Genomic DNA, 25,932 nt, shown 5'->3' with positions numbered 1-25,932 from the left:
ATTAAAAAGTAAAGAATAGAGTTCCACCCAAGTAAGGAGGAGGAAGTTGAATTGTGCAGGCTAAGAGGAATGGCAGTCATTAAGTAAGCAGTATGCATTGTCTAAACAAACAATGGTATGCAGGCACACTGGAGGAGATAGAGAAGAATTTATATCTATTCTAAGTCAGCTCTATTGACAAAAATACCAGAACTTAAGATGATTAGCCAGATCCTCGTGGTATGCAGAGAGGAAAGATAGGAGATCCTAGCCATGATTTTTTAATCTTCTCAAAATATGCCAATTGTGCTGTGTAAAAAAGGGTAGCTAATGCATAGACTTAATCATGAGAACAGAAGGATAAACTGCACAGCTGGATACAAGTGAATTTAATACCAGTTGTGGGTTATCTCCTAGAATCTACAATTCAAGATAATGTGTGGCTTGATCAAGGACAATCTTTATTTCGTCAAGAACTGTGGAATGCAATCAGACATACTAACAGGCGAATAAGGAAAATCCATGGCAACATTCATCTTCGACTATGACAGAGCTCAGCAGAAAATCATGACATTTTAAATGGATTCAAAGTACATATTGTATTTACTCACCTGGGTGTCATTTAGGAACATATTAGCGAAGGCCACTCTATCACGCACTGCTACACTGCTCTCATACTAAGTGAGGAATGAAAACATATGACCATTTGGCAATATTAGTTTACAAAAATAGTGTTCAAAATTATAAACATTAGATGATAGGCAGACAGAACTTACCAGCACACAATCATATGACCCTGGTTCACTGGTCAGAAAGGCAAACATGACACACAGATAAGGATTATTTAGCTGGAGCCTCAAAGAGCTACACATTTCTCGCCACAGAGAATTCTTTTCATCTGTGTAACCTGACAGTGCCATAGCTACAACATTCAGGTTCAAATCTCCTGCAAGTCACAAAGGATTCATTATAAGTTAACATTTTGATATATTTTATTCAAAAAGAAAATTCAAACCCAATAATAATTGTCAAAATCCATCTGAACAATACTTCGCTCCCACAGCTCCACATCCAACTTATTAACTGACCTCCAAATTAGGGCTGTCATTTCTGTTACGCATCTTGTATGCAGGAAGCCAAAGCTAATATTTAGTGGGGCTAAAATCCATAGCCTTCTGGTGCCAGTGGAGGAGGTCTGGAAAAAACAGATCCAAGCCCATCCTAGCCACTTCTGCTGTGCTTTGTTTGTATTGGAATCTCTACCAACTCAAACTTAAGAAAACTGACATTAATGGAAACAGGAGGAGGAGACTGTCAGAAGAGCTCAGTAGGATATCAATGGGTATATAAACCAAAAAGTCAAGTGGATGTCAGCTGTGTGGGGATTCCAAGTCCGAGTTGTGGCTTAGACCACTCAAAGATGAAATCATTTTTGCCTTTATTTCAGCCTCTGATTGACAGGCACACTTTCAGGGTTTTGGAGGATATACCATCAACAATATTTTGCAGCCTCCTCCTCAGGAACTGCCCAAGTTGCAATCTTAATGGCATTATTGTCAATTAGGCATTTTAGACGGTAAACTTCCTCTGATTCTGTATACTTTAGTGGAGTCAGAACCTGCAATTCCAGAAGCTTCGGTCCACGGAGAGATACTAAAAAGTCATCTCACAATAAGAATTTCCTTCTTATAAAAAAAGGATGTAAAATTACAAGTTGTAATTTCAATTTAGAGTATTATTTTACAGAAGCAAAAGCTCAGTGTTAGCACCAAGTCGAAGTATTGCAGGTTAAAAACCCACTCCACAAACTTGCCCACATAAACCAGGCTGGCACAGCAATTCAGCACTTACAAAGTACCGCACTGGACATGTTACCAGATTTTAAGGTGATGGGGAGCAATATTACTGCTGAACAGTGCATGTAGCCTAAAAGGTACGACATAAGAAAATAAGACATAAGGAGGCTATAAAAGTATAAAGATTAGGTGAGTGGGCAAGAATCTGGCAAATGGAGTATAATAGAAAAGAAAAATGTGAGGTTGTTCATTGTGCCAGAACGAATTTAAAAAAGCAGATTATCTGAATGGCGAAAGATTGTAGAGGGATATATTCTTGCGCACGAATTGGAAAAGGTTAAATGCAAGGAATTTTCAAAGTTAATGGAATGTTGTTTATTGCTTTGCCAGCCATGTTCATCAGCCAGGCTCAAAGGGCCGAATGGCCCACTCATCTTCTAATTTTCTATGTATGGTCTCATTTTAAGAAAGGATATAACTGCATTGGAAGCTGTTCAAAGGTGGTTTACTAAATTAATACCGAGAGTCGGCAGGTTGTCTTGAGGGAAGGCTGGACAGGCTAAACTTGCACCCACTAGAATTAAGAGTAAGAGGCGGCTGAACCCGAGGGGACTTGAGAAGGGTGGACATGGAAAAGATTCTCTTGTGGGAGAATCTAGAACTAGATGTCACCATTTAAGACAGAGATTAGGATTTTTTTCTCTCCGAGGGTCATGAGTCTTTGGAATTCACTTCCTCAAAAAGGTGGTTGATGCAGAGTATTTGAATATCTTAAGACAGGTGTAAACAGATTCTGGATGCGCAAGGTTATCAGGAGTAGGCTGGAATGGGAAGTGGAGGTTAAAATTAGATCAGACATGATCTTACTGAATGGCTGAAAGGGAACATTGGTTGTTAGTATATTAATAAGTACATACAGAAATATTCAAGATTTTCGGGGTAGGATTTCTGCTTTCAATACAATTAGAAATCTGGGTAGCTATGACTGTAACACTACATTCTGCACTCTCCTCTCCTTCCCTATGTACAGTATGCTTTGCGTGCAAGAAATAATACTTTTCACTGTATGCTAACACATGTAACAATAATAAATCAAATGGCACTGGTTTTCCAAAGTGCCTTAACAGACAAATTTCCACTCAAACTAACAAAATATTTCGTGAAGCACTGCAATCTGGCAGCATATTAAAGCATAATTGTTTATTATTTTTCCTGCACTGAAATACAGAGTGATAATGTGGTGTAGTTTTATTAAAAAATGAAAATGGAGTTATCACAAAAAGTACAGTAAGTAGTTGTTCATCAGGACTCAACTGATGAAGGAGCAGCGCTCTGAAAGCTCGTGATATCAGATAAACCTGTTGGACTTTAACCTGGTGTTGTGAGACTTCTTACTGTGCCCACCCCAGTCCAATGCCAGCATCTCCACATCACAAAAAAAAGTAAGCTTTTTTTTAAAGTTTCTAGCCCAGCACCTATTAGTAACCAGATTTTAAAAACATGTGAAATTGGTTTAAACTATACTGAACCTTAGTGATGTACACTAGTCTAACAAATATTTAATGCTTATGTGTCTACTAGTGCCTTGGCGGCTACAAAAAATAATTTGAAGAAATTTCTTGAATGGCCATAAACAGGCACAATTGTTAAAAACCCTGTTCTGGATTTCAATCTGGAGGTGTGGTCAGTTTTCTCTTACGTAGACTAGTAACAAATGTTTCTTTAAATATTAAAAATAAGATCACAGAAATCTTCATTACTTATGCCTAAAATTCCACAATAGTTTAATGCACGTTTGGCCCATTTCAGGCGAAAGCTAACAAAAACTAAGCCAAAATCCAGGGGTTGTGTTTTAAACTGAGTTCTTGTTGTCCTTTAGATCCATTTCAAACCAAAAAGATCTGCAAATTAGAACCGTCAAGCTAACATTTCCAATTTATTTTTAAAGCCAGTCTTCCCCAGGTCATTTGCTGTGTGACTGTTTCCAACCTTCAGGCAGCATCTTAATTCTGTTTTTTTTTTAAAAGCCCGCCAAGAAACCACAAAGTTGCTGGACGGTCAGAAGTAGCAGCCCAGAGACTGAATGTTCTTTGTTGAAAGTAGTAAGTAAAATCTCTCAATTATTTTAGAGTCAACTGGATACTGCAAGGCAGGGGGGGCGAGTCACTTTTCAATTTTGCAATATTGACTTCAATCTTGTCTTTTTTGTCGACTTACCTATTATACTACTCTATCTTGGTGCTTTTATTTTCTTTGGTGAAATGAAATATTTTAAAGTTGTGTCACATAGTAGATATTTAAAATATATTGGAGTAGCAGCAATTAACAGTCTTCAGGCTTGCTAATAAAAAACAAATACAATCGTAAACCAGTTTTTATCCTCCGGACTCTTAAACGCTGTGTTGCACAGAGACACCAGAGAGCTCCAATGCTTCTCACTTGCAATGAAGACCCGTATTGTTCAATTATCCCACTTTGTTGCTCAGGAATCATTTGATCTTTCTACCCCGTGAGACTGATAAAATAGCATTCAATTGTACCCCTTCCATGAAATAATCATATTGAATAATATTATGCATCCAGGCATAATAATTTGAATGGCAGGAAAGTCTTCTAATTTTTCTACGGAATGGAAAAGATCTTGTTGTTTATCTGGGTTGCAAGTGTTTGAATCTTTCCCTCCAAATATGAATTTATTGTTACCGTATCCATGTGATGCAATGTGTAAAATATATTACAGGACCGAGGCAGCCATCAAAATCAGTGACATCATCACCAATTTTATAAATAACTGATGGGATATTTTTCTGTCAAATTAACAATATTGCATGATGCTATTAAAGTAAAATTTGCCCTGTCTGGTGTGTTTAATAGTCATGGTGGGATCACCTATCGGGGAGACAAAAACGAACGGGGAGTTACATTGTTGCTGCTCTTTTGACCTCGAAAGGGTTAATAATCGCAAGTTTAAAAATCACACGAGCTGCTGTGAAAAAAAGCTTTTCTTATAAGAGCCTTCACAGATAGGAACCAGGGCCATTAGTCTGGGCAAAAGCCATTAAATCAGACATCTGTAACTGGAAAAAGGGAGTGATCTACATTCACAGGAACAAACTGGACCATGATAACTTGTAAAAAAAAATTAAGTTTTCACACTAATTGGATATTATAATGAAGCAAGTATAAAATGATTGTGATTGATATATGCTAATTACTTGTAATTGAATTTGAAACTACAATTGTTCATGTATCTCTGAATACTGCACTCTGGCTAGCTACAGAACGAGAGCTGTAACTTTCCAGGGACTGAACAATAGCTTCATTAAAACAGCTGTTTAAGAGAACTCCGTGACTTGGTCTGGTTACTTGAAGGTTAAAGTTGTGATCAATTATAAAGGCTGACATCAAATCCCGCAGCAGACCTGTATTGTATATATAATCAGACAATATCTGTAATCAGATGCCAACGATAGGCATTTTCATTTTACCAGGACCTCTGATTGGTGAATCTTAAAAGGAGGAAAATGTCTCCCCCAGAAAGCATGCTCACTCATTTCCCCCTCACTGAATAAACTACAAGATGCATCACAAATATTGCACTATACGCATAATGATTGATAAGTTTGAAACAATGCAAAAAAAACCCCCAGAAGATTATACCTTTTCCCAAAGCAGCTCCCTTGTTGAGAATCTCGATCGCTCTTCGAATATCAAGATTAAAAAGTGCAACAGCAGCAGCGCGTTCCCATTCTTCTCCTTGCTCTAATGCATGCAGGAAGGGACCCACATCAATCTCTGGTCCTTTCTGGATCCAGCCACAAAGTTGCAGAGCCAAGCATCTCTCCTCACTCTGGTACCTGATAAAATCTGTCTGCCGATCAGATCCAGTCCAACCATGCTTATAGATCTCTGTTTTTCTCTCTGACAATGGAATAAATGTAAACAATAAATGGAAATGGTATTTCACAATGTTTAACTTTTGTTTACAAAATGAACTCATCCTACATTTGTTTCTTTCAGACTCAACTATTCCAATGCTAGCCAGTTTCATACCTGGCTGTAATCTGGAGGCAGTCCAAAGCTCTTCCAGCATGTCCTGACTCGCAATACTCCCATTCAACATCACCCGATGTGCTTGCGTTCCTACATTGGTTACTAAAATGTCAACAATTCAGATTTAAAATTCTGATCCTGGTGATCAAATTCCTCCTCAGATTCCTCCCCTACGTCTGTAGTTCGAAAGATGTGCTGGTTAGGTGCATTCGCCTTGATAAATTCTCCCTCGGTGTACCTGAACTGGCAACGGAGTGTGGCGACTAGGGGATTTTCACAGTATCATAGCGTTAATGCAAGCCTACTTGTGACACTAATAAATAAACTTTAAAAACTTAATCTTCTCCAACCCTCTGTGAAGTCAGCATTCCTTGATTTCTGAGAGTTCCTAAATCCCTTTGCTTCATAATTGTCTGGGTGTTAAGACCGCATTATATTTTTTAAAAATCTGCAGATTTCATCCTGGCTATTTTATAAAACGTAAAAAAAAATCTGGACGAAGACTTTAAAAATTACTGAAGCTGTAGTTGGCTATGGCTCAAATAAAAGGAACTTTTGGCATTCAGAGAATCTCGTTATTTCGAAAGAAATGCTAATGACCTGGTGAGTGGCAAAATACCAACTTACAAGGGAATTATACGAAAGCCATGTACATTTCCTAAGCCTCCCCTGGCCAGTGCAGACTCAGTCTGCTGGGACAATAGACCCTGTAACTCCTTTGAAACCTGAATCATTACAAATCCCAAGAATCCAGAAAAAGAAACAGGCATCCTTTGTCAAAGTAGGAATCATGTCACATGCTCTTCCCACCAGCTGGGGGAACCAGTTATACTGTCTTGCTGTAGTGCCAGTCTGCCATCTTTCATGTAGCAAGAAGCTCAGAACCAGAGCTCTGTACAGGCTGAATACCTGGCCCTATCTACATTGTTTCTACTGGAACCTGTATAACAGCTCCCGTAAGACTAATTTGCCTCTACATGTCCATTGTGGAGGTCATCCATCTCTACTAGAGAAGGTTATCCAACATCAGCTTCAGCCTGCTGACCTCTGTGAAAAGAATAAATCATTGGATTTTTAATTCTGGACTCATGTGGAACGACACTTCTTATAGTCACTGTGGTCTTTGCCCTGTACCGGTTTCTGTTCATTACTGAATGAATACAAAAAAGGCTGGGGATGGGGAATGTTGCGAATCCTCTTCCTACATCAAGTATGTGCAAAATAAACTACCCCTCTGACTTTACCCCAACTCAAAATTTGTTGTGCGGTTAATACAAATTGGATCACAAAACCATGGGGTTGGGAAAATACACCACTGCTTATAAAGGAGGGGGAAAGAAAACCAAAACATCTTGCTGTTTACAAAGGGGTGGTAAGAGGAGAAATTGGATTGTTGAAATTAAACTCCCTCTTGGCCATAACAATTGATTGCCACACCCTCAAATTCTGGAATTCCCTCCTCTCCCTGGATATAAGATGCTCCTTCTTGACTAAGCTTTTCATCATCTGTTTTAATATCTCCTTATATGGATAAGGATCAGTGGACAAATTTTGTCTTCATATATCCATGTGAAGCACTTTTGGGACATTTTCCCACGTTAAATATGCTATTCAATATCAAGTGAACGAGATCACTTGTCACACAAAAGTGTCAAATTCAAAAATTGACAGTTACGACCAATTATTTTTCTGATAGTACACATTAAATAAAAAGGCATGGAAGTTCAAATATTCAATTTGATTGCTTGAATCTCAGGCAATGATCATTACACATCCTCATGTGAAATGCAGGAATTTCTCTGCACTATTCCGGATCCTGGACTAATGCTATTTTACCCTATTGAAGCAAATAAAAATGCATGGCTTGTGAGAAAAAGTGTTCTTGTTTGTGGATAATGTCGATAGTAAATGCAAAGCATTTATTTTACATGCTTGTAAATAAACATACACCAAACATGTGATTTGAAGAGTGCTACTGGATAGAAATGACCTTTCATTTCTGAAACAAGATTTTGACAGGTGGAAATATGCAATATGAACAATCAAAACATTTTAAAACGTTTAAATCTTGGAGGGTAGATACAAACAAATCAATATATGCTTAACTCTTACAATTTAAAAGCAGACACCAAGTAACATTATTTCCCCACTTAAACAGTTTGGTACACTCCTCCCCTCAAGATGCCCCACATAACAGACAAATGTTGGCACAGCCTTCATGATCTTATTTTCTCTGGTTTATTCAGCAGGAGATATCTCTACCCTGACATTAACAGACCACATCTAGTAAATACCAGAATCTCCCGCCAGGTGACCAGACAGGTAAACACGCCCCTCCCTAAAAAACATTCAAGTTCTCATCTTTTGAAATCTGTGCACATGGTAATTAAAATGGTAAGCAGAAAAAAGGATTAACTACACACACCATGCACAAACCATTTAACTATAAATAATTAAATAGAAATACCATGGAAACTATAGTTTATGAATTATCAAGTCACAAATCAGTTAATGCAAAATTCAGAGTAAATGGAAAGAGAGTACACATGAAACAGATAAAAATAACTTCTGAAGTTGTAAATATTCTACCAAATACTCAAATTAATTGAGAAAGTACTAGAATACTAAAACTTTGTAGGACTTTTAAAGCATATGCCTTATGCCTATTTTATATTAGCATAGGCATCAAATCCTCGTGTTGAGATTTAATAGCAGTCTTTAATTACACCCATGCTTCAATTGGAAGTTTTACTGTAAAAGTAACATATTTTTGACTGATTTCTTTTAACATTTAGACATTGCGGAAGCAGCAGTTGAATTTTACCATGAACATTGGGAAGCCGACGTGGGGTCTCAACCCCATCTATTTCAGTAGCACATCCGTCAGCTTAACTTTGGAGGAGGCAACCTACTTGAGCAGGCTGGGAGGCAAGTGCCAATTAGAAGCTATTATGTGATAAAGACCAACAATCTGCACTGTGATAGCAGAGAGTGCGCAGTTTGTGTGACTAGAATGCAAAAGGGAGCACCACAGAGAGGGAGGCGAGGAGAAAGGGGCCAGAATGATTTTTTAATCTCAATCTTCTCACTAGCAGCAAGCTCCAACAAGTGCTGCAATGGGTCTGTCAACCCATGTTTCCCACTGCCTTTTGATTATTTACTTATCTGATGCAAGGTTTGAGCAGGTCCTCCCACTGTGTACTTGCCTCCTCTGACCTCGTGATGGACATTCTGATCCCAGTTGCACCTGGGAAAATTGTAATCGCATGGAAAATTGCAACCTAATTACTTCTCTTAATTGATTTCCTTTCACTGCCATGCAGCTCACCAGCACTGCAAAGCCACACGCTTTACCCACCCTACCCCAACCCCCGCCCAGGTCATAGTGCACAGAGTCAGGGATACATTGGACATTTGGCTCAATAAGCTTTTAAGACACCAGCTCTTATTTTATAGGTTTATCCCATATGAGAGTTCACAAGGTTGTGGGACAAACGCAGCAGAAAATAGGACAATGTAAAAATGCATATTAAAATGCTCATGTTTCCAGGTCACTTTGCCAAAGACTAGTTAAAATCCAAAAAGGACAATCGTGACAAGTAAAAAGCCGCTGCTGCTACGTATGGCTGAATACAGTTTGTATTTTAGCATAGTTAAAGTCAAACCAATTTCAGAATACTCGTTCTAAACTATAGCCCAATTCAGAAATTTGTTCTAAAGGTTGTAAATTCATTTCAATCTTTCTGCATTCTCATTTTTTTTGGTTATTTGATAACATGTGGATAAAACTTCGAGCAATCACATTTGAAATAAATATTACAAATGGATAGTAACACACCAAATAATTCACACTCACCTGCACTTGATTTCACTATTGTTTTAATACCAGAGTATACAAGAGGCACTTTGTTCACAGATTTCTGTTCTGCATCTTCAGCATATTGTTTCATGAGTGATTGTAAATATAGGAAAAGAACATGGAGGGAAAAATAGTTCTTTTTAAAACAAAACAGCTTCAATGGTAATTGACACCTTATAATTTATGTTGAATGTCACCATGCTTCAGCAACTCTTAGTAATATACTGTAACCCTGACATTTCCACAACCTGAAAATGAGCATAACCAAACCTGCAATCTGCCTTTTGGCAATCAAGCAGCCACTGACTTCATTATTCAGCATCTGGCAGTGGGACACATTAGTGAGGCAGCTCAAGGCCAGTTGTATACTAATTTATTCTACCTCTTGTTATAATGTATAGAATATTAAGAAATTGGCTATGATGGCATCCAACATGAAAAGACTTTCCCTTCCTGAGCTGGATGCCTCATCCTAAGCATTACATCTTCCTCTGCCGTAACTCTCTCCTTCAACACACACGCCTTTCCCTATCTGTAACACGCATTTTCATTTCGCACTTTTAAAACTAGCTCTTAAAAAGTAGCAAAATTTACACCAATTTACAATCTCATACAAATACAGCCAATTCTGCTAATCAAGCCCAAAAATGTCATTGTACAATACACGATTGCAAGAAGTAGGAAAAAAAAGTAGACACGGCCCACTGAACCTGCTTTGCCATTCAACACAATCCTTGCTGATCTTGGGCTTCAACTCCATTTTCCTGCCCACGCCCCACGTTACTTTAACATACACAGGATACAGCAACGCACCCGCCAATTCAATAGAAAAAAGAATCACTGAAAATCTATTATGTATTATTCATAAATGTTCATATACTCTTATGGATGCAAGCAACTCAATACCATTCTAACCACTTATCCAAGGGAATGAAACAGAAGATCGACGTGAAACTGAAATTTTAAAACCATAGTTTCCAATTACAAAATCTCAGTGCTGAACGCATCGTGACATTATGTCTTCCTTATTTCAATGATAGGTTCCTCCAGAGAGAGGAGATATAAGCATTTGCTGAGTGACTTTGCGGCATAGGTCATAGCACAAGTGAGACATATCAACAAAAACTTTTTGAATGATAACACAGACCTTTTACAAACCAACACTATTCTTCTAGTAGGTGACAACCCTACAAAAGTGGCATGGGCTTTCTTTCAATTACTAATGTCTTATATTTTTGTTATAATAGTAGCTAAAATTATGTTACGCCCTCACCACCGATGCAAATAGTGAGCAAAACTCATACACCCAACATGAAGACTGCTGAACCAGTCCCAGATTTCCAGAGTTGGGGGTCATTTACATCATTGGGTAGAAGGGCACATACTTTAGAGGTGCAAGTGAACATTGGTATTTTCACTGGACCTCAATGAAACATTTGCTAGTTCTTAAAATCCAGCTGGCTGCCATTCTGCTGTTATTTTTAAGGGGTGGGGAAAACATTAAGCAACCAGTGTTCTGTACATTCTGCATTGCATTTAATATTTTTCAATCAAAATATCACTACCAAATAATGCTATAGCTATTGATTTTACTGACTTGAGTCTTTAAATTCTCAATATTGAGAGCTCTGGAAACAAGAGTTTTATCATCATGCATTAGAATAAACATAACTGTGCAACTCAAAACTGAAGAAAAGCATCATTTTATCCCCCAGTCCATTATGGACAAATGGAAAACTTGTGAAATACTGCCCACTTGTTCCTTCAGATCAGGATTAAGATCAGGTTATTTAGCCCCTTGAGCCTGTTCCCCCATTCAGTGAAATTATGGATGATCTGCAACTTAAATTCTATACCTTTGTTTAACAATGATCTATGATCTCAGTTTTAAATTAGCATCAATTGGCTTTTCCAAAAGAGTTCCAAACTTTTACACCCTTTGCATGAAGTTTCCCATTTTCACTCTAAGGGCTAGTTCTGATTTTTTTAAAACCATACCCCCTAGTTCTAGATTGTCCAGCTAGAGCAAATGGTTTCTTCCAACTGATTCCCCTCAATATCCTGAAAATTTCAATCAAATCATCCCTTAATCTTCCGAATTCCAGTGAAAAGGTTTAACCTTTCCTTTGAATCCAGGTATCATTCTGGTAATCTCTGCTACACTTGTTCCAAGGCTAATATAAATCTTGAAGCAGAGCTGTTCAGTGCTCCAGATGTGGTCTAACCAGCATAGCTGGAGGTTGGCTTCGACAGGACTGAAGTGAAGTGATCACTGTCAGGCTGTTTGATATATCAATTACTAGTCCAAGGAAATGGGATTATGCTCCAGGTAGCCAGAAAGAAATAGATAGTGAGCTCAGGCAGTGTAGATTTACAATGTCATTTGTAGCAGGGCAACACCCATCTACAATGCGTTTTCAGTTGTTGGAAATAAAGCACAATATTTAGTTACATAAGAATGTAAGAATTGCTAAATGTGGCAAGACCCAGTCCATCTCACCATGGATCTACCACCCTGGTGGTTATTGATACAAAGTAATGGAACTGTTGACTTAATTATATCAATTAGACTACAACAGCTTGATCACCAACAATCTTATTATAATTGATCTACTTTCTTCAAGCAAACTAAAATAAAAATATCACAAGAAAGTTTCATTTACTTTTAAAGTAACTGTTGCACATTGAAATAGAATTTTTAAAAATACTTGGGCTTCTGAGTGAACATTATTACAATGTTACTTTCCAAGTAACAATTATCTTCAATAAAATGCAGTATCTTACTACTCAGAATTTGAACCAAAAGGATATAATGCAGAGTGTACCATAAAGACTTTAGCTGCGGGTCATCATCCCCAGCCAACAAATGATTTCTCCACACTTGTTCTGTGTCAAGTCCGTATCTTGATAATGCCCGCTGTCTCATTTTCATAGCAACGTCTTTCTCTCCAGAACTAGCTTCTCCTTCTTCACTGCAGTTATACAAGTGTCTACCACAAGCCCACATCAGGGAAGTAGTTGGACTCCAAGCCAGTGATATTCGCTCAAAGACAGTGAAGTCTGACATCAATCTGTTGGGTGTCACCACAACCATACGGTTCTGATTTGTTGGATGCCAAGCAAATGAAGCAATGCAGTTTTCACATGGCTGCACACTTCTTTCTATTATGGTGGGCTCAGTTTCATCACCAATAGGGGTTGGGGTATGCTGCATATCATACAGGCGAATTATATTACTATCTCGTGTCAATGTAGCTAATAAACCAGTCCTGGTTGGACACCAAGCCACTTTTGTTAATGGCTTTGGTTGTTCAGTCAATGTCAGCACTGGTTTTTCAAATTTCCTCAAATCCCAGATTGCCACTTGACCTTCAAAGAAAGATGCTACACGGTCATGAAAGTGAGGGTCAACAGTTACACCTTGAACAGCTTTTGTATTGACAAAAATTTTTTGGCTGGTGTTTCTCAAGTCAAAAATTGCAAGATTACGATGCATGCCTGCCAACAGCAGCTTTTGGTCTCTTGGGAGCCAGCAAAGGGACAGGCTTGCATCATTTTGGCCTAGCTCATACAAAGGTTTTGTTACGACAAGGCCAGCATCTGTATCACCAGCAGAAAGTCGAACTTTTTCTGCTGGGACTGCTATCTCCGGTGTATATTTGCTGCTGATGTCCCAGATGAGTACTGAGAAATCTGCCCTGTGTTTGTCCAGTCCAGCAGCAAGCCAATTGCTGTCCACAGGATTCCAAGCTAATGTATTACACTGACGGGCATGCTTAGGAACAAATTCTTTTCCTATTAAATCCCTGCATTTAGAGTTGCGATCTTGACCTAGGCTAGTAAGGACAACCCGTCCATTGGCTTGACCAACAGCAAGTAAACACTCTGGGTCATACTTAGGATACCAAGCCACACATTTCATATAAGGTGTGTCAGAGTTAATTGCCAGCAATGTGGCAGTAGTGTCCTCTGAAAGTCTTAAAGATCCAGCTTTAGCTTCAAACGTCCCTACTGATTCAGTACGATAGAGGCAAAGTTCAGAGTCACAAACAACAAATCTGTCCACATGATGAGGAGCCCACAGGATGTCAGGTTTCGACCCACTCATTTTTACCACCAGCGTGCATGAGGATTCTCTCAATGTTTTACATTCACATCAGTTGATCAGCTTGATTGAAGGGAGATAACACACAAGTCTCAGTTTGTAACATTACGAATCTGTGAAGAAAGAAAGAATTGCTTTGTTTTATTACAAATGATAACTGATTTCTTAGCTGCAGATAGTTCAAAATGTTCACCCATTAGCACAAAGACAAAACATTTTTTGTAACATTTGCACCTCTATCCCTTTAGGAAAGTTTGAGACTTGTTTGTGACGTGAAATGTTAAAGAACATTTTTAGGCCCCCTACATCTAGCAAAACATCACAAAAAAGTTATAGTTATAGTAGTTATAAAAAAGTTATAGTAGATTTCAGCAGAATGACAAGGTAACAACACACAAATTATTTTGAGAGTTAAGAATTGGCACACTAAGCAATGAATCAATGAAACATCTTCATCGATCATAATATAAAACTTTGCATGCACATCGCATCCTATCCATTCAATGAAATTATCTGTGTTACTTTTGGTGGGGTTAGGGATGGGTGGAGAGAACTGTATAAACAATTTAAGGAGGTTGCAGAGAGAGAGATCTGGAGTACATGTACACAAACATATGAAAGTCACAGGATAAGTTAAGCAGTCCACTTAATAAAAACCATGCAGGATTCTTCGATTTACATGCAGAGGCATACAATGCAAAATGACAAAGTTATGCTAAGCCTTTATAATAATCTAGTTGGTATTGCACTGAGCCCGCAACCCATAGATTCAGAGTTCAAATCCCACTACAACAAGTTGTGAAATTGAATCTAATAAATTTAGCAATGAAAACTAACCACAAAAGTTGTGGAATTTTGCGTAAACCCAATAGGCTCACTAACAGCCGATGCAAATTCATCAGTTTGTTTCAAATTAATTTCAGAAAACACAATGTTGAGATAAATTACTCTCCCACTGTTTACATGCAAATCTGTTACAAGCATTCTGTTTACCTTTAACATAAATCAAAACTACAAGTAAAGGGAGCTGTTTTCCCCTTTCACGTGTATATTAAAAAAAAATCACGGTTTGAACTAATAAATCATTTGATATTTTCCCTCTGGCTTTTCATGAAATTTTGAAAAACTGTCAACAAGATATTAGTAAAAGTTGAAATGAATCATTCTGGCACTTGGGTTGACAAAATGCTATTTATGCATTCCAAAAAACTAATCGTATTGCACACTCAAGGCAGCAGGATATGCTTTCTGTGAACAGGATACCTTTGCCCGGGAGTTGTGTCAAGTCCAATACAAGGCTTTTGAGAGAGAGTGCAGCATTCAAGTTGCCCACAGCACCCACGTGTCTGCGTGGGTTTCCTCTGGGTGCTCCAGTTTCCTCCCACAGTCCAAAGACGTGCGGGTTAGGATGATTGGTCATGCTAAAATTGCCCTTAGTGTCCTGAGATGCGTAGGTTCGAGGGATTAGTGGGTAAATATGTAGGGATATGGGGGTAGGGCCTGGGTGGGATTGTGGTCGGTGCAGACTCGATGGGCCGAATGGCCTCTTTCTGTACTGTAGGGTTTCTATGATTCTATGAAGTTAAAGTTTTACTAGATATTAAATATAGAAAAGGAAATTCAATAGATATTTCACAGAAACAACAGTGGGAGTGCAGCGAAGGTTTACCAGGCTGTTTCCGGGGATGGTGGGACTGATGTATAAGGAGAGATTGACTAGGTTAGGATTGTTCTCGCTGGAGTTCAGACAAATGAGGGAGGATCTCATAGAGACTTATAAAATTCTAACAGGACTAGACAGGGTAGATGCAGGGAGGATATTCCCGATGGTGGGGGAGTCCAGAACCAGGGGTCACAATCTGAGGATTCAGGTTAGACCATTTAGCACGGAGTGGTGAGCCTGTGGAATTTATTATTACAGGAAGTAGTTGATGCCAAAACATTGAATGTATTCAAGAGATGACTAGATATAGCACTTGGGGCAAATGGGATCAAAGGTTATGGGGAGAAAGCAGGATTAGGCTATTGAGTTGGACAATCAGCCATGATCGTAATGAATGACAGAGCAGGCTCGAAGGGCCAAATGGCCTTCTCCTGCTCCTATCTTCTATGTTTCTATGTTAAATGCATTCAATCATATCTTTGCCACAAGATAAAAGTGTGGTTTGAATATAAACTCCTAAAACACATGCACGGTGGAATAAAGTATGTGCTTCAAATCAGGGCAATTGAATTGCTCAAATTCCTTAATAAAATAGTCACCGTCACAAACAGGTACCATCATAAAAAACACAATTAAATGCGATTCCTGAGCTTCAAACCATCAAGCAAGTCAATACATAGAAATCTACCAATGAGCTTGAAAAGTGTGATAAACCTGAGACCCAGGAGAAGTGCAGTCAGGAAAATTTGTAATTTAAATATTGTCCATGGAATCTATAATTGCTTTTAAGAATGTTTGAAAATGACTTAAGAGTTTGTATCAATTGTAAAGGGATCAAATGTAATTTCTTAATAAATACTGGTCCATGTGACCTGGCGACCCTTGATCTGAAAGCAGTACCAACTAGAAGGACGACACAAAAAGGTTGTGCAGACACAGAAGTTATTGCTGTAGAGACAAAGGAGAACAGGGGAGATAACAGTGAAGGCACATTTGGAAGAAATTGTGTGTTTAAGAGAGAAAGCTGAAGACAGGGTTAGAGCAAAGATTGTAAATTAGACAATTCTACAGCAATGCTTCAATTTTGCCAGAGCTGATCAGACCATTTAATGAGGTTATTAAAGGTGTCAGTTAAAAGTAGTCTCTGGGAAATATATGCCATCAATACTTTATGAACATAGCCTAGGTGATTCTGCAGGAATATGAAGTTTGGGTGACGACAGTCTCCAGGTTCATGATGGTGAAGGAGGAAAAATATACAGATGGATACACATAAGATGGTGGCCTGGCACACAAACAGTCACCTGGGAAAGAGACATTAAACGGACACTGACTCTTAACCCAAACAATTACTTAGGATTAAAGACACTCAGACAACTAGTTGTAAATTAAAATATGCAGGAATTAGATACTGCAGGAAGCCAGTGGAAATAGGGACAAAAGGGTCTGGTAAAGAGATTAGCTACAAGTGAGATCGGGAATACAAAATGCAGGAAAACCAATTACTGTAAACTACTGTATGAACAGACCGAAACTAAAGTAATTGATAGTCACTGACGTAGGAAATGTATCCATTCATAGAACAATGCGATGTTAACATGCTTATGTCTGTATCTGTCTGTATTTGTCTACAACAATGTGTTTAACGATCGATCACCTACATGATTACAACGATGTGATAATGGCTAGATGTCCGGTCCATCTATTGTGTAAAGGGTATAAAGATGGACTGCTCCTATTGTCTCATGAAGAGAAGGTTTTGCTGCTTGTTAGCGCCTTTTCTCCACGAAGCTTCGTTTAATAAAACTGTATTGTTGAAACTTTCAAGTCTGACTCACAAGTGGCATTTTTCCCACAACAATGGAATGAAGGTAACTCGAGGACTAAATCCATTAAGTGGAAATTCAACATCCCGGAGACCAAGTTGGAAAGGCAGTGAGATTACAAGTGGTGCCACACTTGTTCAGGGAGTAATGCAATAAAGACTCTATTATAAAATTACAAATTCTATCTGTAATTTATATTTTGAATTGACCGTAAACTTTCCCATTACTTAATGTTTATGTGGATTCTGATTAGCGTTAACAGTATAAATTACAGATAGTGGAACCTTGTTGGTAATTTCTTAATTTGCAGAGGTCATTCAGTAAATTTGGTTTACAATTCGCCTATGGATCGTACCAAAGGGCAACTGCAGCTTTTCCTGATGCAAAGGAAGGAAGGTCTGATCAGCAGAAGGTATTTCCTAATTATTGAGTTGACTGCCTCCCAATCTGATTTGATCCTTCCACAATGGTATGAAGGCTACAATCCAACAATGATTATCAATCTGACAGCTTTGATATATATAGTGATGGGCTTTTGTGCCACTGTGCAAAGCAGTGGGAGAAAAATATAACAAGTCTCAACACCAGGTTCAAGTCCAACACGTTTATTTGGAGCTTTCGGAGCACTCACCTGATGAGGGAGCAGCGCTCCAAAAGTTCGTGATTTCAAATAAACCTATTGGACTTGAACCTGATGTAGAGACTTCTTACTGTGCCCACCCTAGTCCAACAACGGCATCTCCACATCAGAAAAATATACTGTGGAAAGTATATTACTCCTTCCAAGATGGAAAACTCTTAATGGCTCAATTTTTGAGAGAGAAATCCAAACACCCAGTAATATCAACAGAACTTCACCACAAGATTGCATTTAAAAGAAAAACAAGCAGTCTTTCCACCATAAAATATAACTACATATGTTATGCAAACAGTTGTACTCTAACTCTCCACTACCCCCAAAACCTTTTCCTTACAAGACATACGTTATTTACCTCTATAAGGACAATCCATAGGCATGGCACAGTTCTCTGGAAACCATTTTAAAACATGGAACATAGAAAAAATACAGCACAAACAGGCCCTTCGGCCCACAAGTTGCGCCGGTCATGTCCCTACCGACCTAGGCTTATATATAGGCTTACCTATAACCATCAATCCTATTTGGCCCCATGTACTCATCCAGAAGTCTCTTAAAAGACCCTATTGAGTTTGCCTCCACCACCACTGACGGCAGCCGATTCCACTCACCCACCACCCTCTGAGTGAAAAACTTACCCCTGACATCTCCTCTGTACCTACTCCCCAGCACCTTAAACCGGTGTACTCTCGTAGCAGCCATTTCAGCCCTGGGAAAAAGCCTCCGAGAATCCACCCAATCTATACCTCTCAACATCTTGTACACCTCTATCAGGTCACCTCTCATCCTTCGTCTGTCCAAGGAGAAAAGACCGAGCTCCCACAGCCTATCCTCATAAGGCATGCCAACCAATCCAGCCAACATCCTTGTAAATCTCCTCTGCACCCTTTCAATCATTTCCACATCCCTCCTGTAATGAGGCGACCAGAACTGAGCACGGTACTCCAAGTGGGATCTGACGAGGGTCTTATAAAGCTGCATCATTATCTCCCGACTTCTAAATTCAATCCCTCGATTGATGAAGGCCAGCACACCATATGCCTTCTTAACCACCTCCTCTACCTGCGAGGCCAATTTCAGAGTCCTATGGACCTGGACCCCAAGGTCCTTCTGATCCTCTACACTGCTAAGAGTCTTACCTTTGATATTATACTCCTTCATCCCATTTGACCTGCCAAAATAGACCACTACACATTCATCCGGGTTGAAGTCCATCTGCCACTTCTCCGCCCAGTCTTGCATCCTATCTATGTCAAGCTGCAGCTTCTGACATTTTAATTCTCCTCAGCTCCAGCTATTCTCAGGTTTAATTTACCATTGTTTGATTGTGGATGCCTCAGTCCCCTGTTCTGGTTACTTTCTCAATATTTCCAAACTAATGTGCTGGTTACTTTCTTTTGCCACAAAGCTCTTGAGGTCTACTGTGGATTTTTTTTCATCGGCTGCAAGCTAAAACAAACCTTCCAATTTCTGTTACCTCATGAAATCACCAGTCAGCAGATTGAGGATATAAAAAGTCAGCTTCTGGCAGAATTCAGTTCACAACTTTTGTAAAAACTCTCAAGTGTTGTTAATCAGATGTCCTCTTTCAATGATATTAATACGCATACATGTGTGACTGTTAGCAATGTAGTGGGGAAAATCACAGATGGGTACCTGACACACAAAATGGTTGCCTGGCACATAAAATGGTTACCTAGGAAAGAGACATTAAACAGGCACTGACTTTTCGCAGACAGCTACTTAAAGTTCAAACATGCAGGACAGACAGTCACTTAAAGTTAAACATGCAGGAATCAGATACTGCAGGAAGCCAGTAAGAGCTTGAGGCACTTTAAAGATAAGGACAGACCCAAGAAAGTAAGGTCTGATAATAAAATCAGCCATAGATGGGAACAGAAATACATAAATGCAGCAAAACCAATCACTATATGTAAAGGCTGAAACCAGTCATTGATAGAGGGAATGTATCCATTCTATGAAACAATGCGATGTTAAATGCCCATGTCTGTACCTGTCTGATTGGAACAATGTGTTAACTACCGATCACCATGATCTGTCTACTCAACTATAACGATGTGTTAAATGACTAATGTCCGGACTATCCATTGTCTGAGAAGTATAAAAATGATCGACTACTATTGTATTATTGAGAAGGTAGCTGCCAAGTACTGCGGAGTACCAGTGCTTTCTCCCTCGAAGCTTCGTGTCCGAAATAAAGCTGTATTATTGAACCTCCAGTCTGACCCCTGTGGTAATTTTCCCACAACAGCAAAAAGGTGTTTTCGGTCTTGTTTCTTATTGCTGCGAATGCTCAAGTAATGGCATTGTGGCTCTTAAGACGTTGCATGATCTGCTATTCATTCAACAAAACCAAGTCGTAGCTGAACAAATCTCACGAAAAATACCAGACCCTGGAAGCAGGCCATTGACTTATTGGTTTAAGTTTATTTATTAGTGTCACTAGCAGGCTTACATTCACAGTGCAATGAAGTTACTGTGAAAATTCCCTAGTCGCCACACTCCAGCGCCTGTTTGGGTACACTGAGGGAGAATTTAGCATGGCCAATGCACCTAACTAGCACATCTTTCGGACTGTGGGAGAAAACCGGAGCACCTGGAGGAAACCCACGCAGACACGGAGCGAACATGCAGACTCTGCACAGTGGCCTGAGCCAGGAATCGAACCCGGATCCGTGGGGCTGAGATAGCAGTGCTAACCACTGCGCCACCATGCCGCCCGACTGTTTGGTTTCCATAGTTTTCCTTCTGCATCTGCTGGCTTTTTGGTTGGTTTTAGAATCACTTCCCAGTTGAAAAGCATCTCCTCACAGAACAGCAATTTTTATGCTGATTGATATAGATTCCAAGAATATATAACTAAAATAGTTTAAAATATTTTTAGGATTACTTCAATTGTGTGATAGTTCACACTAACATCTATCACCCATAGAATTTTTAAAATCCCTAGCAACTAGCTTCACTTATGCCTTAAATACCATCTGCAAGGATTTTGTTAGTACAAATCCACTTGTACCAAAGCTGCTCACTCCTGATCTGGTATCCAAGAATAAATCCAAACTTTCCAAATATTCCTTCGTTTAGCCTCTCTTACTACTCCAAGATTATTAGTAGCCGCAGAAGTGTCACAATCATGGGAAATTCCTCTAGCTCTGTACCAAGACCGTTATTTCATTGTCCAATCTATTTAAGCTACCACCTCTACTTGTACTTACATCTGTTGCGACTACTACTGTCAGATCTCCCTCTTGCACTATCGGAGGTTCCCTCTCAGGTTCATGATTGTTTCTGACACAAGAGTCACTTCCAGACTTACCATTTGTACTTCTAGCCATAAGGTTCATGTTTTGACAAATTTATCTACTTTATGAACCTGAAACTTCCCTGGGCCCAAGGTCCAGTCCCTGTCCATTTTGCCCATCTTAATCCTTTTGCACCAAGTATTATTGCAGAAAGACCAAGTCTGGTCATCCAGCACTACAAAATTAAAATACTTCTGTCCTTCTCACATATTTTTGGATCCATGGCAACCACCTCTTTAAAGCCACGTGCCAATCCAAGGTTTACCGTGGGATTGGGGGCTATTTCTAAAACTTCTTTCAAATATAGATTTCTAACTCAATATTTTCTATTAATCTCAGATACTTTTCAACCACACCACACTCTTCAACCTTTTACCTGCGTTTTTATACCATTTGTGCTTCTTTGCCAATGTAATTGGGCGGTATGGTGGCAGTGGTTAACACTGTTGCCTCACAGCGCCAGGGACCTGGGTTCGATTCTCACCTCGGGTCACTGTGTGGAATTTGCATGTTCTCCTTGTGCCTGCATGGGTTTCCTCCAGCTGCTCCTGTTTCCTCCCATAGTCCAAAGCTGTGCAGGTTAAGTGAATTGGCCATGCTAAGTTCTCCCTCAGTGTACCCGGACAGACACCGGAGTGTGGCGACTAGGGGATTTTCACAGTATCTTCATCGCAGTGTGAATGTAAGCCTCCTTGTGACTAATAAATGAATAAACTTTAACTTTAATTTACTTGTTTTTAAAGCTAATTACCTGGTGCTATTAATACTTGTCGAACACAATAATTAGAAACTTCAGGTTTTGCTGAGGGGGGGTTTACACTAATGTCCTGACTGGGTAAACTGCAGATCAACTAACTTCCCAGAAATAATTACCATGTAATGTTCTGGGTCACATTCCATTTGGGCCTTTTACATAAAAGATTGACTCAACAGAATAGATGATATACATCAGTTCTTATAAAACAGCTTACTCCAGCTATTTTATGATGTGGAGATGCCAGTGTTGGACTGGGGTGGGCACAGCAAGAAGGCTCATAACAACAGGTTAAAGTCCAACAGGTTTATTTGGAATCACGAGCTTTCGGAGCACTGCTCCTTCATCAGGTGAGTGGAGCTCCGAAAGCTCGTGATTCCAAATAAACCTGTTGGATTTTAACCCGGTGTTGTGAGACTTCTTACTGCAGCTATTTTATATGGAAGTACGACACACTTTAGTAACCTCGATGTGTTGTCATCAAATGTAAAATAATAAGTACTTTTATATTCCTTAACCTTACATCAATCCTCAATGGTTAAAAGGTTATCTGAATCACCAAGTGATCTATTCCGCATACTTCGGAATCTGTGACCAACACATTCATCACAAGTTAAAACTCCTTGTAACCCTTGCAATTTATTTGGATTCATCATTATCTCCATCTTCTCTGAATTCACTTCGCTCATCCTTAATCTTTCCAGTCAGAGCAGCCCACTTGATTGACACTCCATTTTTCACCTTCAAAATTCACTCTCTCCATCACCGATGCACAGTGACAAAGTGCATCATCTACAAGATGCACTGCAGGAACTCACAAAGGATCCTTCAGCAGCACATTCCAAACCTGCGACTTCTACCATCCAGAAGGACAAGGGCCGCATACGCATGTAAAAACCACCGTCTGCAAGTTCCCCTCCAAGCCACACACCATCCTAACTTGGAACTATATCACCATTCCTTCACTGTCCCTGGATCAAAATCATGGAATTCCCTTCCTAACAGCAATGTGAGTGTACCTACACCACATGGACTGCAACCGTTCAAGGAGGTGGCTCACCACAGCCTTCTCAAAGGAAAGTAGGGATGGGCAAGAAATGCTGGTCTAACCAGTGACACCAACACCCTGTGAAAGAATAAAAAGAACATGGTTCAGATATTGAGCATGAACATCAGTACAATTCTGAAATCCAATATAATTGGAATGCCCTTTTTGTTCCACAAAGGCTAAAGGAAATGATAGTGAACCTGGATATTTTTCAACAAACTAGACATCTAACCCATCAGGGTTTCCTTCTCTTGAGAACAGAACACCAGTAGCTTGTTCAAGAGACACAAACAAAATCCAGTAATTTAAATACTAGCATTGACCTAGGGATTCCCAAATTGAATTATCCATCTTTTACACTGATTATTGCATGACATTCTTCCACAGGACAACCATTTGTTGTCTAAAATCTATCAAATACACGCAACAATTGGAGCCATGCACACCATCCAGGAGGAGCTTCAATGCACAGAGATATCTCTATAATGACTGAAGACAAAGTCACCATCTGGACGCAAAGACAAACTTAAGACAGCTTAAAGTGATCTCCAAATTGGAAGATCCAGTCACTCCTTGGATCTTCAGGTAAGCGTTCTCCAAGGTGGCCTTCACGACACACGACAGCGCAGAGTCGCTGAGCAGAAACTGATAGCCAAGTTCCGCACACATGAGGACGGCCTAAACCGGGATGTTGGATTTATGTCACATTATCAGTAACCCCCACAGCTTGCCTCCTGGGCTTGTAGAATCTCACTAGCTGTTCTGTCTGGAGACAATACACATTTCTTTAACCTGTGTTTAATGTTCCCTCCACCCACATTGTCTGTACCATTAAGACCTGGCTGGCTGTAGGATTCGCATTCTAATCAGTATTCTGCAACTTGATTTTGTCTGTTTGCACTGTTTGAGAGCACATTTCCACTCCATCTGACGAAGGAGCAGTGCTCCGAAAGCTGATGGTATTTGCTACCAAATAAACCTGTTGGACTTTAACCTGGTGTTGTGAGACTTCTTACCGTGTTCACCCCAGTCCAACGCCGGCATCTCCACATCATGACTTTTGCTACAAGCATTAAGGGGTGCTGAAATACAGGTCCTGGGGGAAATTAGATTATCAGCAGGGCTAAGGTATATTCCCAGATAGAGGTGGAGGATAGTCCTCAAAGCAATAGGCCTGGAGTTCCTCTGGCAGGTAGTCCTGCTGCCACTACCTCAACAAGCGTTTAGAACATTTCTTCCAGTTGACGCTGGCAGAGAATGCCATGGAGTTGATATTGCACTCCAGATTCCATGCCCTCCAGTCACAGAAAGCTTCAAGCATATTGATTGAGCATGCAATGTCTATCTAGGGACACCTGGTTGCAGACCTAACCACAGCAAAGAAGCAGGCATTCATGCCAAACTACACCCTCAAGCACCTACTAATGAATCTCCAGTTAAAGCCCACTGCCTGCCTACAATTTAACAACTTCCCCTTTTGCCACAGATTAGTCTCGATCTTGCACATGATCTGCAGGAAGTTCTGCTGGCTCATGGTTAGAACTTCTGAACCACAGAAATGCTTCAATATATGTTTCACACTACAAGCTTAGTATGTATTCAGACTTTGATATAATTAATAAATATGCCTTTCAGCCCTGCTTGCAACAACCAAGTTTGAATCAGCAATTGGAAAGGGTATCCCGTGTATAATTCAAACGAGATTCGAAGTGGTAATGTTAAGCGAGTTTATCCATCCCAAATAAACTCTTGATTTTGTATAGAGCTATTCACGACCACCGTACATCGCAAAATGCTTTACAGTCAACGAAGCAGCTTTAAGTGTGGTCAGCATTATAATGGGGGGGGGGGGAAAGAGTACGGTGCTTTGAAAACACCAGCCCGCAATAGACAAACCCTGCATTTGTTAAAGAGTTCTGCATGAGGTGAAAAAGGAAAGTCTTTGAACGTCCTCTTCTCAGCACTTTACTATTGGTTAAGTTTCCAACACTCTCTGGCAGCTGCGTGATCTGGAAAAGAGCCACATCTTTTCCCGTTGGGTTCGAGTCCATTAAGCGGGAGTCGGGTAGAGGAGAATCAGAGGCACTCAGTGCTGCCCGGGCACTGCGATCAGGGGGCAGAGGCCTGGAGCCCAGCGGGCGGTGACTGCCGCTTAAATCCCGGCAGTCAGCCGCCCCTCCACTGCTCTGGCTGGCACTCGGGCCTCAAAAAACCAAGCGGCACTCACTCACACCCATCTCCTCCCACCCCCGGAAAACTAGCGGCCAGCCGCAGGCCAAAGGCGCGACACTCACCCGCCGCCTGCCCCCGGAGCGTTAACACCGAACCCGACCCGGCCGCCATTACCACGCATGCGGGGCGTTGTGTTTATTCACGTGACCCTGACGTCAGCGAACCGCCCAGCTCCGCGCGCCATCAGGGAGCCGGGAGGCACGTGGTTGGTGATGGACAGGTGCAGGGACAGGCACCCAGTTGCTAACATTGGCTAATACTGAAAGTAAAGAACGCAAATACATTTTAATGTTAAAACAAAGTTCACAAAATTCATCATGATCTCCTTGATCTATGGCCACTATTAATAAGGTCTAGGATACTGCATGCTTTATTAACTGCCCTCTCCACCTGTCCTGCCAGCTTTAATGACATGCACACACGGTGGCACAAATGGTTACCACTAAGATAAAAGCAAAATACTGCACTTGCTGGAATCTGAAACAAAAACAGAAAATGCTGGAAAATCTCAGCAGGTCTGACAGCATCTGTGGAGAGAGAATAGAGGCAATGTTTCGAGTCTGGATGAACCTTCATCTGAGCTCAATGGCACTGCTCGCCTCAGCACCAAGGCCCCAGGTTCAATTCCAGTCTTATGTGGAGTTTGCATGTTCTCCC

The 25,932-nt window shown here is 40.1% G+C and overlaps 1 protein-coding gene across 8 annotated transcripts in view; it reads right to left on the bottom strand.

Annotated features, from left to right (window-relative positions):
- mios (missing oocyte, meiosis regulator, homolog (Drosophila)) overlaps positions 1 to 25,410 on the bottom strand; it is a 53,329-nt gene extending 27,919 nt beyond the window's left edge. The window contains exons 1-7 of one of the 8 annotated variants that reach the window (XM_078238134.1): positions 25,338 to 25,403; positions 23,019 to 23,121; positions 12,499 to 13,905; positions 9,685 to 9,780; positions 5,436 to 5,696; positions 756 to 925; positions 591 to 656 (exon numbers count right to left, since the gene is read on the bottom strand). In XM_078238134.1, coding sequence (XP_078094260.1) covers positions 591 to 656; positions 756 to 925; positions 5,436 to 5,696; positions 9,685 to 9,780; positions 12,499 to 13,795 — 1,890 coding nt within the window. In that variant the 5' untranslated portion in view covers positions 13,796 to 13,905; positions 23,019 to 23,121; positions 25,338 to 25,403. The other 7 variants (XM_078238123.1, XM_078238152.1, XM_078238182.1 and 4 more) reach the window with 7 other exon arrangements.
- Positions 25,411 to 25,932: the final 522 nt, after the last annotated feature.

The sequence above is a fragment of the Mustelus asterias genome, chromosome 2, assembly GCF_964213995.1.
Source record: "Mustelus asterias chromosome 2, sMusAst1.hap1.1, whole genome shotgun sequence".
Classification (NCBI taxonomy): Eukaryota; Metazoa; Chordata; class Chondrichthyes; order Carcharhiniformes; family Triakidae; genus Mustelus; species Mustelus asterias.
This window is presented reverse-complemented; position numbering and strand designations above follow the sequence as displayed.